Source organism: Lipophrys pholis, assembly GCF_963383615.2.
Source record: "Lipophrys pholis genome assembly, chromosome: 9".
NCBI lineage: Eukaryota > Metazoa > Chordata > Actinopteri > Blenniiformes > Blenniidae > Lipophrys > Lipophrys pholis.
This window is the reverse complement of record NC_137639.1, coordinates 30,240,386-30,256,998: the sequence shown is the minus strand read 5'-3', so window position 1 is coordinate 30,256,998 and position 16,613 is coordinate 30,240,386. Positions and strand designations below refer to the sequence as shown.

General features: G+C 43.9%; 1 protein-coding gene across 2 annotated transcripts in view; it reads right to left on the bottom strand.

The window, feature by feature from the left end:
* The window catches only part of LOC308114656 (ubiquitin-conjugating enzyme E2 E2), a 32,574-nt gene extending 20,657 nt beyond the window's left edge, over positions 1 to 11,917 (bottom strand). The window contains exons 1-3 of one of the 2 annotated variants that reach the window (XM_080471710.1): positions 11,678 to 11,917; positions 10,217 to 10,400; positions 9,251 to 9,301 (exon numbers count right to left, since the gene is read on the bottom strand). In XM_080471710.1, the coding sequence (XP_080327836.1) occupies positions 9,251 to 9,301; positions 10,217 to 10,392 (227 nt within the window). In that variant the 5' untranslated portion in view covers positions 10,393 to 10,400; positions 11,678 to 11,917. Of the gene's footprint in view, positions 1 to 9,250; positions 9,302 to 10,216; positions 10,401 to 11,651 lie in introns of both variants that reach the window. The other variant, XM_080471711.1, reaches the window with a different exon arrangement.
* Between the last annotated feature and the right edge of the window lie 4,696 nt (positions 11,918 to 16,613).

The following is a 16,613-nucleotide window of genomic DNA, read 5'->3' as shown; positions in this document are numbered from 1 at the left end:
GAGGCAGAGCATATGTTACCCCCGTCTATAAGAGTTATTTCCTCTGCACTCAAAACTTTGTGTGCAGAGAAAAACGAGGAGGGGGAGACCGGTTTGTTTGGGAGGAACATTACTTTCGGTCGGTGCTACAAAAGGTGCACAGGATGAGTAGTGGGCACAACAAATCAGCAGAGCCCGGCTTCAAATCGTTCATCGGGGCGTTTGCAACCGCCTCCTGCTCCGAAAACACATTTCTCCGTGTCCTCTGGTTCATGTTGAAGCACAGAGCACTGATTTTCTAAACATGAGGTGCATTTAGCATGTGGAGACACCAATGAACTTTGGAAGGGGCTGGCAGCAGGGTTCCTTTACTCTATAGTTTGTTAAACTACACATTTGTCTTCAATAAAAACACTTTTTTTTTTAACTGGCTTAACAGTCACAACAGTTGCAGGCTGTATCCAAACCTGTGTGACATATTTCAAAACAAAGCATCAAACTTGCATTAGAAGATTAATTTTTTGCACGAAAACATTAGGAAATCTGGCGATTAATCAAAAAATTATTACAGTTTGAAAGCAGCTAGCTGAGATCAAACATCTCCGCAAACCAAAAGCTCTGCAGTCTAACGTGTTGGAAGATTTTGAGTCAAGAAAATGTGGTAGAAGTTGAAGTGATCGTAGTTTGTTCCGGCTGTCCAAGTTTTTCCAAGTTGCCCCGCTGAGATTGGAATTCTGAGTTTGAACTTCAAGGACACCACGTTAAGATTTTCATTAGGCTCCAGTAATTGTGACATTTTGACAAACAGAATGTTGTTTTCTATAGCAATTACAATTTAGTTAGCCACAAAGCTAATATAAAGGCAGGGGAAAAAAAAAAAAAAAAAAACAACAACAAAAAAAAAACAAGGCCAGCTCCTTTTCAGTGACTCAAACAAACAGCTTTGCCATAGTGTTGCCGCTGGATATGAGGCAGTGGTATTTGTAAATAAAGTACAGCACAATGTTTTTATTTACACTCTGAGGGTAAGGGCCAGAAACATATTTTTGAATGCTCTATATTGTTTTTCTACTTGTGATGTTGTGATAAACTTAAGTGCCAGGACACATTTCTTTTAACAAGACCATTTGGAGAAATCCGAGGCAACTGGAGGGCAGCATTAATCACTAAAGAACAGCAGTTTAAGCACACAAATCCAGAGGCTTTGCCAACACTTATTGGTGCTTTAAACTTAACTGGTTTTAAATGACATTTAATTTTGACTTTGACAAAATTTGACATCATCTTGGATCCTTTCCCGACATTGGTTGAAATGCGTCAATCCTAATAAAGAGTCGCACCCTCGGGCTTGAAAGTCACGAATTAGCCTAACAATCATGTTTTTTTGATTTGTGAGAGGAAGCCACAGCAGCCAGAAATAACTCCTCACACACGTACAGGAAGAACATGCAACACATATTTGAGCCCTATTTATGATATTTGCGACCACGAAGGTTTTCTGCCATTAAAAACCTGTTTTTGGTGGTAAATCTTCCTGAATTTAAATTCTATCTTCTATAGAGCAAGTAAAAATGAACAATTTTCATCCCAAAGCGTCACTACAAACATTTCAACAATAATTTAGACAGTAAAATAAACACACAGAAGAGTGTGTTCTTGTAGCCAGCTCATGAAGGGAATTGTGTCTTCACGTTACACTTATGGAAAAAAAACCCACAACAGATGTCATTCAGCACAGCAAAGTACAAGAAGTAACACAAAGAATGACACATATTTCGACTGAGGACCCGAAATGAGACGACGCACATTTACATACAGAACACCCAACATGACAAATCACGACCAATGTATAATAGTGCGAGTGATAGATCTTGGCGACAGATGGAGAGTGTGTCTTGTTTTCCCTCTCGTCACTGAGTCTGTCTCTCTTTTTTTGGCGACTGACGCGGTGGAGAAACACTTTATGGAGGTACGTGGTTGAAAAGGGCAACAAGACCGACACCCCTTCACTGGTGATAGACCATCTGTCTGTCAGCAGTGACAAACTGTGTTTCACTCGCTCCTAAATTGACAAGACGAAACCCCTAAAATTCTACCCGAGATAATTCAGTGACAATGCCATGTGCAATACGGCGGTCCACTCCAACACCCGGGAGGTATTCCAGAAGCTCAACCCCCCTCCCGCCTTTCCTCTTCCTCCACCCCTTCATGAATATTGATAAGTGCCCGGTTCCCTGCTGTGCTTAATGGTAACGCTGTGAAAAATGATGCAGGCGGTGTCACTCACACAGAATCCCCCTGGGGCATGGCACAAAAATAAGACGCAGCCTCCACAGACACCAACACGATCCCATTGGCGAGAAGAGAGTTGGAGGTCAGAGCCCACGATAAGGACGCCCTCATTTCTTGGCGAGTCTGACGGTGGAGCTACGTATTCGTCCCCAGGTGGCGAGCCGGTAATCAGGTGATTCTGGGTGGGGAGAGGGGGTTTTCCGACAGCCAGCAGGCAGTGACGGCACTGATTCGGGCATCATGAAGGCGTTACATGATGAGGGGGAAATTTCTGGACACTAAAGGAGAGAATTTGTCCCAAAGGTCAGCCATCTATAACAGCTGTATTACACAGGCTGACAAAAGGACGGACGACACTCAACTGATGCATCGAGTGTGGGACTCAGGTTGCGACAGGAATGGCATTCAGTAAAAAAAATAACAAAGTTGAGGGTGGAAATTGCAATGACTTGATGTAGTTCAATAGACTAATCAATCAAATATGGCCCACCACACGTTGGGGCTGGGTTTGTAGAGCTATTCAACATTTAATCCCAACGTTGGCGAATCGATTCCCCACTTTTCCATCCATATGTTGAAGGACACCAAACTCCAAGTTGTTTCTAATCCCTTGACCTTGCATGGCGGACGCGACCATCGGGGTGTAAATATGTGAGTGAACGGGTGAATGTGACCTCTGTGAGACTATTAAAGCTGCTGAAGTGGAAAAAAAAAAAAAAAAAAAAGCGTGCTATATAGAAAAAGAATGACTTACAGTTCCACAGAACGGTAAATAAAAGGTTAGATTCACAATCTAAAATATATATTTATAAATCCATATTCAGTTTAACTTTTCAAACTAATTAAACTTCAAAGTAAGTCAACGGACATTGAGAAAAACCTACAAGTAGAAATTTGACAAATTGATTTCGTTATTTCAGTCTTTGCTCCTATAACTTATAAACCGAACAAAATCACTAAAGAAAGTAACGTAACGACCTATATCGCTCATATCACAAGAACATACAAGTTTGGTTTCGGTATAAGAAACCGTTTCCTCAATTTAGTTTAAGGTTGGAGTTTTGATTCCTCATCTCACCTCAAATAATGAAACTGAAATGTCTAATTTTACCCGCACAGTCTAAAAGTAACAGACATTACATTTCTATGGATCATGAAGGCTAAAGAAGGCACGAGATAATCAGATCTAGAATGGGAATTAGATGATTTTCTTTATTACAATTTAATACAGTTCCAATAAAAAATAAAGAAATAAAAGTATTCCATCAACAGCAAGTGCAAATTTATAAATCTTCTGCAAAGTTCTTGTTCTAAAAGCTGGAAACACTCCATTAGGTTAAACCTACTCCCACTCCTAACATTAACTTAATTGGGCAGCCGGTGACAGCTCCCAAAACTTCCACCCCACGGAATCAGAGCTCACCAGCTAAGCCAGGATTTGTCTCAAAATCAGGAATGGCTGTTTCGAAAGTTATAAAACTATCAGAGTAACACCGTGAGGCTTAGCAAAACACCTAATCAGATTAAATAGAGATGTTTTTTGTGCATGTGCGCCCAGGTAAAGTGTCCCTACTGGGGGTTACTCTACGATGTCAAATGTAAAAGTGATTATTTATGCTCCGTCATCTCTCACTCGACCTTATCTGCTTCCACATCAGATAGCGGCTTCTTATTTTTCTCTGGAAGAGGCTGAACGTGTTACACAAAGTGCACCATTGGGAATGCAGCTGCATTGCATTTAATCTATCTGAGCCGCCTCAGGAGGAGAAATTGGTCCGTGTACCTCTTCAGCGATGGATTATTCTGCTGAATTTCAATTGTTCAATTGACAAAAACCTTTTATTTATTTTTAACCCCCCCTGAATCTGAAAGCGCTGCAACGAAAATACAACATTCACTATTTCTTTTGAGGAGCTGAACATTGCTCTGCCCTGTTCTTATTGTAGCTGTAATAGAAGAACCTGTTCGTCCATCTGTGCGCAGAGTAGAAAAGCGCAAAGTGGTCCAGAGCCTGCGAGTACTTAACTAAATCAACAACAACAACAATAAGAAAACAAACTAAGAGCCACCATTCAGTCGCAGTACGGCGGGGACAAATGGTGCTGAACAATTCCTGTGATTGAATGCAAATGATGAAGTCTAAAGTGGTGGGTGAGGAAAGATAAAGCGAGAATTTCATAACGACGGGATGATATCAAAGCGAGCCGAGGAGGAGGGAGAAGTGGGAGGGACGGGACGGGTTCCAGCAGATAAAGCAGAGTGATACGACATTGTTCCCGCGGTTCCGAGCAGGCATTACGCTTCTAACCAACTCAGCAGAGGTGTGAGCTCGTGATTACAGCTTGAGCGCAAAATGCCTCGTCAGATTGTGAGGACTGTGGGTTATTTTTACGACCACATTTGGGATTAACTCGGAAATTACTGTGCATATCAAAGTCCTAAAACAGGTTGTCTGTTAAAGGGCCCCTTCAACCTTGCTGTAGTGGCTCCTGATAGGTGATTAATCCTGAGCTTAAGACCACAGTAAGAATCCCCCCCCCCCAAAAAAGGAAACTCTCGAGTTTAATTCCTTATGGACAAACTGATTTGTTGTTTCGAAAAATTTTGTGCCTCCTGACAAATTATATTTGATGGGTAAGAAGGCAGAAATGTCACTAGAAGTCATAAAAGGTTGAACATTTGATCCCAGAGGATGATCCAGGCCGGCAACCACCCACCAAAATGGTCAAATAACTAAAAGAACGACTGCAGTAGATCAGCTCCCAGTTCAAGGACTAACACACAAATCCAGACTGTGCAAGTTTTCAACCTCTCTCGCCCTCTTCACGTCTAAGCGACGACACTTTAAGCTGGTGACAACAGGAATTTTGTTTGCTTAAGTTCACACCAGGTTTTCAAGTGAAAACAGAAAACTTTCACGCGTTTCGTGCGTCCATTTACACGCCAGCGATGCTCGGGGCCGCTGAAAAAGCAATTTTTTTGAAAACGTTCTGACTCACAGACGGCGGAAACGCTGCCACTGCACGGGAACATCTCAGTCGGCATATCCAGTAGATGGACAATAACAACGGTGGCCTCAGAGTGCAGGGTTTCCTCTACATTCATTATTCTTTTTACATTTCACTATATTCTGCAGCAGAATGTTTCATTAAAATTGACTTTATGTTGAGAGTGTAGTAATTTCCAGTAGTAATTGTGTGAAGTGTAAATTTAAAGGTTATTATAGCAATATTTTACCAGTCCAGCCCGCTCAAGATGGTTTTTTGCTCCATTTATTTATTTTAATTTTATATTTACTTGATGTTATGATTGTGTAGTAATAACAAAAAATATAGTTGAGAGTTACTATAGTAACAATACAACTCTGTCATCTGTCTATATGAATGTCAGCGCCACCTTGTGGCCTGGCACGCCAACTACATCGTTTTCAGCATTTCTGCCGGTTCAATGTAAATAGGCATCATTTTCATAACGTCGCTGTGTAAACACGAAACATTTCTCAAAAGAAAAACGAGGTGATTTCAACTTGAATCGCGGCGTAAACGGGCCTCAGAAATCCACCGACGCGCGCGGGAACGTCAGATCTTCCTTCCAGTGCGTCTAATCAAAGTTTACTCTCGGTGAGATCACAACAATGCGCGCGGAAAGAAAACGCTCCTCCTTTCAAAAAGCTGCCTCGTATGCTTCAATAGGTGTAAAGGCACAGGCTGCCTGTACAATATACTTGAGGTGCATGACAGTGAGAATAATTGCCATGTCAAATCCTCTTGGGCTTCGGCGTGTTCCCGTTCGTTTGATGCACGACAACTGCCAAGGTGACAAGCAGACTGTCACAAAGCCCAGAGTGAGATAAAGCTCCGACGCAAATTTAAATACACGCCAGCGATTTCCAAGTAGTGACATTGCACTAAAAGTATGACAGTTTTTGCTCAGGTGGCATTCGAAATTGATTTTTTCTTTTTTTTTTTAAAAACAATGTAAGCATATACACTACAGACTGTTTATAGTGCCGGGAAGCCTGGAGACATTTGCGAGCGTGTGATTTATGAGAGCAGAGAAGCTGCTGAAACAGTGACATCACATACAGCTGAGGGTTATCTCAGTCGCCTTTAAGAGATGTTTGAACAGAAATCTTGTTTTATCACATCTATCAACAAGGCACTTCCTGCTATGGATGTTTCTCTACAGTCCATGCACAACACTTACAAAGTGAAAGCTGCGATGCAGGTTGTGCAGTGGCAAGCATGGCCTCACAGGCGAATAGCCCTGGTTCGATTTCGGCCATAAGGGCGTGAATGAAGGATGTCTTCTGTGTGTTTTCTCCAGGTACTCTGGTTTTCTCCCACAGTCCAAAAAAACACGTTTGGGCTGTCTCAATGGGAACTCATTTAACACAAAACCATTGCTTTTTTGGGGGGGGTTTGTGCACATTTTGCAGGTGATCAAGAAATTAAAACGTCACGTCCAACACTCGTATTTCAATTACAGGTTTGCGTGTGTTTCCGGTTGCATCTGCTTTGGAAAGATGCGAAATGTACTCGTTACAGATCCGCCTATACAAATGGGCGAGTACTACGCAAGTACGCGAGAGAACGTCCCCATATCAAACATATCCGAGTGCTACAGCAGAGAAGAAGCCAGATGAAATACACAACCAGACAAAATTCTGAAACGGTGACAAGATCTGAGGAGCGGCACAAAGCAGGAAGTGTTTTATATTAAAATCTCGGCTATTAAAAACTTGTCAGGCCAGTTGGGGAAATTCTTCTTTGAATAATAACATCTGTGTTGAAGGCCGAGACATTTTTCCACCTTCTTTTTAAATTGCATTTATAACACAATCATTAACAATGCAAAAGCCATCAGGTGTTGTAAATTTCAAATTAAACTATCGGTATGAATATCACAGTATTTTGCACGTTCTTATATTGCATATTCATAAAGCCAAACACACTAAATGGATATTGTGTCATTTTGCAAGTCTCCTTGATGGACCTATTTTTGTGTGTGTGTTTGTATAACTCTTTGTTTTCCCCGAGATGGCCTGGCGACCGGTCCGGGGCGTACCCTGCCTTGACCCGGCGGCGGCGGGGAGCAGCTCCAGCCACCCCGCAAACACCCTAAGTGGGATGAAGCGGCGTAGAAAGACGGATGAATCGAAGATGTGACGCAGGGGCTTGTGTTTGCCGAGAGAAGCCCGCTGATCCTTTTCAGCCCCGTGAAGGTGAGGAGATTGTAGGTGATACAGAGGAGACTGCAGGTTTTCAACAGCATGATGAAACGGGCAGATTCCCTCCCCGATTGAGACAAAGAGGGCGAGCTGGCCGGGTTGAGGAAGCGGATAAGACGACACATCAACTGGCCCCCAGGACAACATTTGCCGAGAGAATTAAAGGGATTCTCTTAAACATAACTCCCTGCGAACGAGGCGCGGGGGCGGGGGTGGGGGTGGGGTGGGCGGGGGTGTTTAGCAGTCTGTGACTCCATTTGTAAGCGGACGGAACGAAATGAATAACCTTTCAGGCTAACCTGGCCAGAAGCGCGGAGCGTGTAGCATACAAATGACGACACCGGCACTGCGGTGTGCGCTCGCTCATGCGAGAATGTAAATGGCGGGGGAGATTTTTTTTTTTTTTTTTTTTTAATGCTTCTGACCCCATGTCATTGTTAACAAAGGGCTAATCTATTTGAGAGCAACACAGAAAAACACAATATTAGATCATGCTATCAGTTCAGGGAACATAAAAAGGGAACACACACAGAAAAAAACAAGAAGAGGGGGGGATTATCTTGAAGGAGCTTAATTGTTTCCCAGGCAAGCAGTTCTCCCTCTAAGATGGTAACTGTGAAATTTCCGCGAGCAATTATTTTACTTTTAAATGACTTAGTTGTGTCCTCAAGCTATATTCTCCATGTGAGCCAACCTAGTTTTTTTTTTTTTTTTTTTTAAAAAGGGGTTAGGTGGAGGGAGGGGGTGAAATAGATTAAAGTCCTCGAGGAAAACAACACCTCTTTTAGCCCCCCGGTACAATAACAGAACTGGGCTGTGAGCTGAAATGGGAAGGTTAGCTCAATGTTTATAGTTAATGATGGCGGGATTGTGATGAGACCCAGCAGGGGTGATTAATTCATGCAATAAACAAGGCTGTCTGGGGTGTAGTAATTTCAAATCACCAGATGAGTCATACAAAAAGCAGTTTTCCTTAATCATTTTAAGCAGGTGCCTGTGAACCAACACAATCAAGACGGTCGGACATCAACATCAGCGTCTTCCCACAAGTGCCCTCGACAAAGATCGGCTCCCATTTTCTTCCTTAATTTGCAGTGGAGTGCCGATTCCACCGAAGATTATTATTGCGCCGTGACAACCAAGACTCGCAATCAATGACAGTGTCACTTATGTGTTATTTGGGTTAATAAAAGCCATCTCCTGGCCTGCACCCCTGAGGGGACGTCCATTGTCGCGTCCGCGGCTACTGATGGACGCGGCCCGCCGCTCGCTCGCGACCGTGTCTCTTCCTCAAAGGTCCCTGAGCCGCGGCAGTCGCACACAATAACCATTGTCTGTGGTAAATCCCCAGCACGGCAAAGAGGAGGAGGTGGAGGAGGAGGAGGAGGAGGTGGAGGGGGAGCACTCACACACAAGAATCCAAACAGGTTTTAAAGTCACACCGATTCTCGTTTTCCACCATTTCAGCAGGAACCACGCGCACACGCTTTCAACACAGGTTGCAACAGAACGTGCTGCAGTCAGTGTAATTCACCCGAGATTACCATCGCAAACAAATAAGGGGAAAAACACACACACACACACACACACAATGGCATTATGGGAGCAGAGACAAAAGCTAGTGTATTACAGCGTGGCCTTTTCTTCGGAGACAAGAAGCCACGGAAAGAACTCATTGCCGCTGTCTACATTCATCCAATCTGCACATCCCAGCTCGCCGGTCACTAGAAACATGAATCCTCTCCTTACCTGCAGTTTGGAGGCGGGTCTAGTGTTATTTCTGCAAGCTCTTTCTGAATCCTGAAGGGAAGAAAGAAAGAAAGACAATGTTTTTTATCTACACATCTAAAGTGGTGTATGTTGCTTTAAATGAAGAACCGTTTCTGGCAGTGCACAATGTAAACAGTGCGAAAACTTAGTACACATATACATGATGTATTTAGACAGAACTAGTGTTTCTATTTGACCTCCTTGTCGAGTTTTCAAGTTGCATATATAAAAAAAACGACGCTACTTCATAAACCCCATGCTGTCACTTTTACAATTTCATTGCATCTTTCATCCACTAACGCTGAATGTTGATATTCGTATAATATAACTGCTTTACAGTTGCTAAATTCACGCTTCATTTGCAATTTATCGTCCAACTTGTAGAAGACATCCTACAGATTCCTGTTGAAGTCCAAGTTATATAAAGAAATGAGAATTTTGTTCATGTGCAGGACATAAAATCAGGCAATTAGTGGCAACGGAGCACAAACACTGCAGCTAAATTCATTCTAATGCACAAAAGCGACTTAAAACAACAGTATGCTACATCCAGGTAAAAGCTGAGGGCCGCTCGTGCTTTCCAGACGTATCTGAACATATAAAAAGAGACATGTTCACATCAATCACCGTTATAAAAAGACCCGTGGCCCCGGCCAACTCTTCCCTCAACTGGTTGCATAATTCTCTCATCGCTCGTCTTTTTGTTTTTGGAACAAGTGCTAAGGCGGGTGGAGGAGAGCATGAGGAATATCCTATCAAATCAACAGGCAGGACTGAGGAAAAAAAACATCACCTGCCTCCCGACACTGAACACAGCGCCGGTATTTGAAACGGTAACGCCTGTGGGGACTTAAGTCTTTTTATGTATGGCTTCACAGCCTCTGGGCAGAAGGGGAGAGGCGTTGGCTTTTAACAAAAACAACTCCTGGAGTGCTTCGCTCTCACCTCTTGGCACTAGTTGAAAGTTTCGCAGCAGTTTTACTGGAGATCTTGGTCTCCTTCTTTTTGGGCTGTGCTTGCTCGCGCTCCTGTTCTGGTGGCACCGACTCCCTTTGTTCAATGTCCGAGCTCCCGCCACTCGTGCTGGGGCTGTCGTCCGGTCTCTGCACTTCGCTGGACATCGTGGGCCCTGGAGAAAATATATATATATAAAAAAAATTAAATAAAAATGGAGGGGAGGGACGTTTAAACCTCTGACTGGGTATACATCTGCAGGAAAGGCCCATTTTATTCAATTAACCCAAATGTGTACAAGAGAATATTTACCACTGAATGAATTATGTATATTAAGGTGACATGCACCAAATGATCTAACAGGGTGTATATGCAGCAGACTAGTCATCAAGTACAGTTTATTTTAAGGGCTTTGTTGGCCTAGATTCCTAAAAACAAACCAAGGGGGCCCGTCTCATTGAACAAACACTGGATAATAAGGCAGTTTGGCCTCTTAACAGATGGATAATGTGGCTCTTTAATAGCCCTTTGTCAACAAGTAACACAAATATCGCCAAAGCCTGATCAGAAGAGACTCTTGAAAATGAAAAAAAAAAAGGGGGGGGGGGGGGGGTACAGTAATTCAATTTAGCGGACGACAAAGAGGAACGAAATCAAGAGATAATAAACAATGAAATCCGATAAAAGTAGTTAATCAGAAGGAGGTGGAGAAGAGAGAGGAGGGGGGGGGGGTGTTGTTGTTTTTCCCCTGAGGGGTGGGGGGGCGGGGGGTGGTTATGGTGGGGGAATGAAATGTATGTGGGATGATATTAATGTATAAATATCAACAGATGAAGATGTAAGAGGAAGAGGAGGAGGAGGAAGTCACTTCATCGCACGGTCAGATCAGGTACATGCGCGAGGATGAAACACACAATGGGGGTCAGAGACGGGAATGGGGGGGGGGGGGTAACTGAAACCGAGCGAGCCGTCCGACAATAGCGAACGTTATCGGGGGAACGAAACGCGGCGAGGCCGGGGCGGAAAGTAGGGTGCGTTACTGTGGAGGGGGAGGGGGAGGGGGGGGGGGGGGGGGGGTATTTAGTCTGATAATGGGAGCAAAAACAGGCCTGTCGTGTTTGAAACTCAATGGAAATACGCAGCGAGGAAAGACGGAGGCTGATGGAGGAGAAGGAGGAGGAGAGGCGGCGGCGGAGGGGAACGTGCGGATCCTCGGCCGTTTCTCGGAGTGTCCACACTGAAGAGCAGTGACCCTGCCTCGGCACAAAGGGAGGCTCGTCCCACACATCCACCACCTACCCCCCCACCCCCCCCCCCACCTCTCTCTCTCTCTCTCTCTCTCTCCCTCCCTCCCTCCCTCCTTCTTCTTCTTCTCCTTCACGGGGGTAAAAAAAAAACGCCACTTTCCACGGGACATTTTACTTACTTTTGAACGCGTGTCGTCGAGCTTACCTGCGCCTCGGCCGTCGATGCTTGCAAATTCCGCGTCGTAATCCTGGCGGACACCCCCCCCCTTCCAAAAGAAAACCAGACGGCCGCAAAAAAAAAAAAAGTATATCCTCACACGGACAGTGCTGCTCGCTCCCGTGTCCTTGCTATTTAAACTGGAGGTAGCAGCGGCAGAAAAGCGATTACGGAGAGAAAAAACCGAGGCACAGCACCACCGGACCGCCTCCACGCGCGCTCCCGCAACTGAGCGCGGCGCGCGCACTGCTCGTGCACGTGCGCTGCATTGAGGGGGGGTGGGGGGGTTTGTAGGGGGAGTCGCCTGCACGAGGCCGAGGCAATAAAGGCCTCGTGAATTAGGCTACAACAACCAAAATAAATAAATGAAACTAACCGTGTTACAAGTACAGAGACATTTTCTATAAAACGTCTTTATCACGTGTACTGGGGGTGTGATTGCAGGGGCGTAGCCACAAATTGTGGGCCCCATGTGTGCAGGAAATGCCCCCCCCCCCCACCCCTTTTATGTTTATGTTTAGCTGCTGTGCACACATCTTGAGGGTATTTACGAACCGATTCATGCATATTCACAGGTTGCCATTTGCTGGGGACATGCAGGGGGTGTCTTTGTGTCCCTGCGTCTTGCTGAATTACTCAGAGCAGGTTCACGTTTCCCGTTTGATCCGGACCAGAGTTCTCTTCAGGGAAAAAAACAACAAAAACCTGTTCTTATGGGGCGACGTGAACTTGCCCGCAAACTCTGAACCAGAACTAACGAACGGTCTCTGGTCCCCTTCAAATGTTTGGTCTCGGTTCACCTGCGAACGATCTTTCTGGAGGAAGGGGGGCAAGAGGACGTGATGTAGTGCACAATGCATTCTGGGTAGTAAACAAACAAAGCTAACCGCGGGAATCAGAAGATGCGGAAAGAAGAAGTTGGAAAATATCTCACAGGCAGACGTGGGGTGGAGACGAAGACGGTCATTGATATGTGGTCTGAAGATGACATATCGCGGTTGTTTGTGGCTACCCGTTAGCCACAAGCTAACTAGCCTACGGGCTTGAGCGGCCGGACCGATCAATGAGCTGTGTTTCTTCTCTACTTCCTCTCTGGTCAGTGATTGTTTCGGGCGACAGCGCCCCCCCCCCCAAACCAGCAGCTGGTGTAATTGTTGTAGTTTCACGTTGACATGTTTTGACAACAATGTCCGTTTACATGCTGCAGATGGCGTAGTTAGCATGCCAGTCCATCCGTTGGCGCTGTTTTTTTTTTTTTAATGAAACAGACACACACATGCGCACAGAGAAAAATATGATATAAATATACATTAACGATGCTAAATATACAGGATGAGACGCAGTACATCTCACATAACCTCAGAGACCATACAGTCTTCGGTCCATTGCTCTGAATTAGTGACATTTTTCAAAAAGTGAGACGCTAGTTGTTTTTTTTAATTATTATTATTATTATTATTATTATTATTATTATTATTATTGTTGTTGTTGTTGTTGTTGTTATCATTATTATTATTATTATTATTATTATTGTGGTCTTAGCTGGCCTTGAACCATTTAAAAGACTCTGTAGACCATTAAAAATGATACAAGATTAGTGTATATATACAGTGCTGTCGAAAGTGTTTGATGACCCCAGAAATAAGTAACTGAAGTCCAGATTAGTAAAGTAGCTGTATGCAATGGGGACTTATTATGCAAAACCTCTTTAAACATGCTGCTTATTAACATCAGGCTAGTGGTCGTCATCCAGAAAAGAAATATCACGCGTCATAACCTGTTATGCATGTATGCATCAAAGTTGCATTACTTTTGAGTTAAAAGTGTGAGCGAGCGTATGAGGGCAGTTCTATGCGTACGCAGGGCCGTAATCACATATTATGGGCCCCATATGTTCCCGTTTACGTTCACCTCTTACCTTGCTGCAGTGCACACATCTTGAAGGTATTTACAGCCAGTTTCATGTACGTATATGCACACAAATGGTAAAGTGATGTAAGACGTGTAGTCTTTAGCTTCTTCCACCATGCTTACCGAGTGAAAGGAGCGGCCCGTCTTAACGCAGTCTAGAGTTACTATTAAAAAAAAAAAAACACGAGTCTTCATTCACTCCCATTAGGATGCAGTTTCTCACACTTTTTGCTCCCTTGGTGTTTGATCTCCCTGCAACATTATCATCAACCTAATACTTCTAATGAGGAGAATCTGCACAACGTGATGTATTTTTTGATCGATATTCAAGTAAATAATCCACGGCAGGTGGAAACTTGCTCCATTTGCACCCGACAGAATATTGCTACGGCGCAGAACTCCTGTGTACTTTACACCTCGCCGTTACATTCTTCAAACAGTTTGAAAGTCTATTTCTGCACTCGTTGAAGTGAAGGTTAGGTCAGGGTGTGATTAATTCACTGAGATATGGAGACATGAGGCCACTGTTCTGTGATCACCAAATTCACAACGGCAGCCAGTAATAACACTGTTTTATAGAGTATTACAGGTACTATGTTTGCTGTAATGCATTATTCCTTACACTCACCACTGTGGACGCGCCACTTCTTTTACTAATAGTTTCCACCACAGCCTGCTTTAAAACCATTGAGAGATTCTTCTTATTTAAGGTTATGGCTACTGAGTTTTCCGCGTCATTGGGAGCCCACTCAGATTTGAATTCGCCTCCAGGAAAGACGGGGCGTCATTTATTCCTTCCATGTAATCAGGATGTGAGGTTGGTTGCACTTTGGATTTCTTGACTTTTCTTGACGTCCCATTAATAATACATGTAAGAGAAGAATGAGCTTCCAGAAAACTGTTTTGGTTATGAAGGAAATTGGTATTTGTTCTTCCCTCCATGCCTCCTCTGTACCACTTTATCTAGATTTCAGTTTCAGGGCCCAACAAACCCAACTGGTGAGAGTGTTGACCCTAAGCCGTGTTTAACATCGAGATAAAACATCTCAACCTTGTTGCCTCTCTAATCTTTGCCTAAATGTGTTTGAATCAGTGAGGTCCGGCCTGGCGGGTCGGCGGGCCGGCGGCCTGGCGGTCCCGGCGGCCTGCCGGCCTAGCGGCCTGGCTGAGTGGGGTCACTGAGTGAAGGCCCTTCAGGCCTCTCCGGTTGAATTTTTGATCCCTTCATGCACACTTTCCATGAAGCCCGCGAGCCTGCACAGTCTGCAGACCGAGCCCAGGGGGAGTAGCGCACAATGCACGCCACTGTGACGGCGAAACAGTGATGACAGTGTAATTCCACATCGTAAAAGTCAGTGGGAGGACTTTTCTTTTTTTTTTTTCATGTTAAATATAAACACACATGTAACTGTGCAGGGGACTTCCAAATGTGGCGATTTTCAAAACTGAGAGGTGTTTCATAAAAAGGTGGCTCGAGTCGAGTCTCAGACTGAGCCGGGATTCAACTGGTTCAATAAATCACTTTACAGCAACTCCGGTGTGGGACTGAAATCAGAAACAGAGAAGAAAGAGACAGCTCCGGGAATAATCACGAGATTAACAACCCCCGATCATTTGACCTTCTGCAGTTTGTAGGGAACTGCCTCACCGTTATTCGACAACCCTGTGCTGTACTTTTAAACCCTCGATGTATTAGTGCATTGGAGTAGTGATGAGTTTTCAGCAGAAAGGTCAGTGCGAATGCGCCATAGCTCGAGCAAAGAGCCCTGGAGGTCTTTTCACATCGAACCAAAACGGAATATCTGTGCTTTGGAGGAACGCACACGAGCAGACAGACTCAAATTTGCTGTGCCTGCTGCCAATTCAAGTGAAAATCAGGATTTCACGTAGGCAGCGGGGAGCAAACGCAAAATAAAGTCGGTGGGAAAAACAAGCAGAATTGAAGCTGAACAACGTAACCTAAGCTCATAGACCCACTCAAGCTCCCGTGGAGTGTTCAACGGGCCCATTCAGTGAAAGAGACTTTCAACTGAAAAGCTTGTAAGTGAATATTGTGAGCACAGATTACTCTGTTTCATGCAACAACCTAAAAAAAAAAAAAAAGAGAGAAAAAAAGATTAACATCCACGCTGAAGAATTTAGCCGTCATTCAGTGACACAGGATTGTCGGCAAACAGGAAACATGAAGCAGGCAAATCTCCAGGAGTTTATTTGAATAAATTCAGCTTTTCAGGCTTCTAAATTATGAAACAAAAAAAAAGTAAAGGAACATTATGTGAGTTGTACGCATGGAAAGTTTTCAGGGGTTTGTGTCACAACTGTGCAAATGTGTTAATTTAATTTATTTCTTTATTATCTGCTCCTATCTCACCGCCGGGTGCACCTCTTCCACTGCTACAACAAACATCTCCATGTCATCCTTCCCTACGTCCTTGCTTCATTCAATTCAATTCCATTTTATTTATACAGTGCCAAATGCAACACAGTCATCTGAAGGCTCTTTTACAGAGACAAACTCAAAGATTCCACTTGAGCAAGCAGAAGAAACAGTGGAAAAGAAAAACTCAACTTTACCAGGAAGAGAACCTGCGGAACCAGAGTCAGAAATGGAGGCGTTGGCCTGTAATCGTGAAACATGAATGTAAAGAACCATAGTGACGATCTCGCAGCAGTCTAAACCTAGAGCAGCTTAAATAGAAAAATGGTCCAGACTGGCTCCTGTAAATATCCTCGCAGCACAATATGGAGATTGTGTTAAAATAAATTCTTTAGTCTATTTAATATTTCTGTTTTCCAGAAGACATGTCACATTTTACATTTTTATCAAACATTGAATCGAAGTCTGGTGATGAATTAAATTTGTTATCAGGCGTTTTTAACTGAGATGCCTATATATATATATATATATATATATATCTTCACCGTCCTCCATTAACCTGCGCTGCAGCTCTGAGAACGAAACCTGTTTGTTGAGGTGACACAGATGTGGACGATACCCGAGGCTCTACAGCCG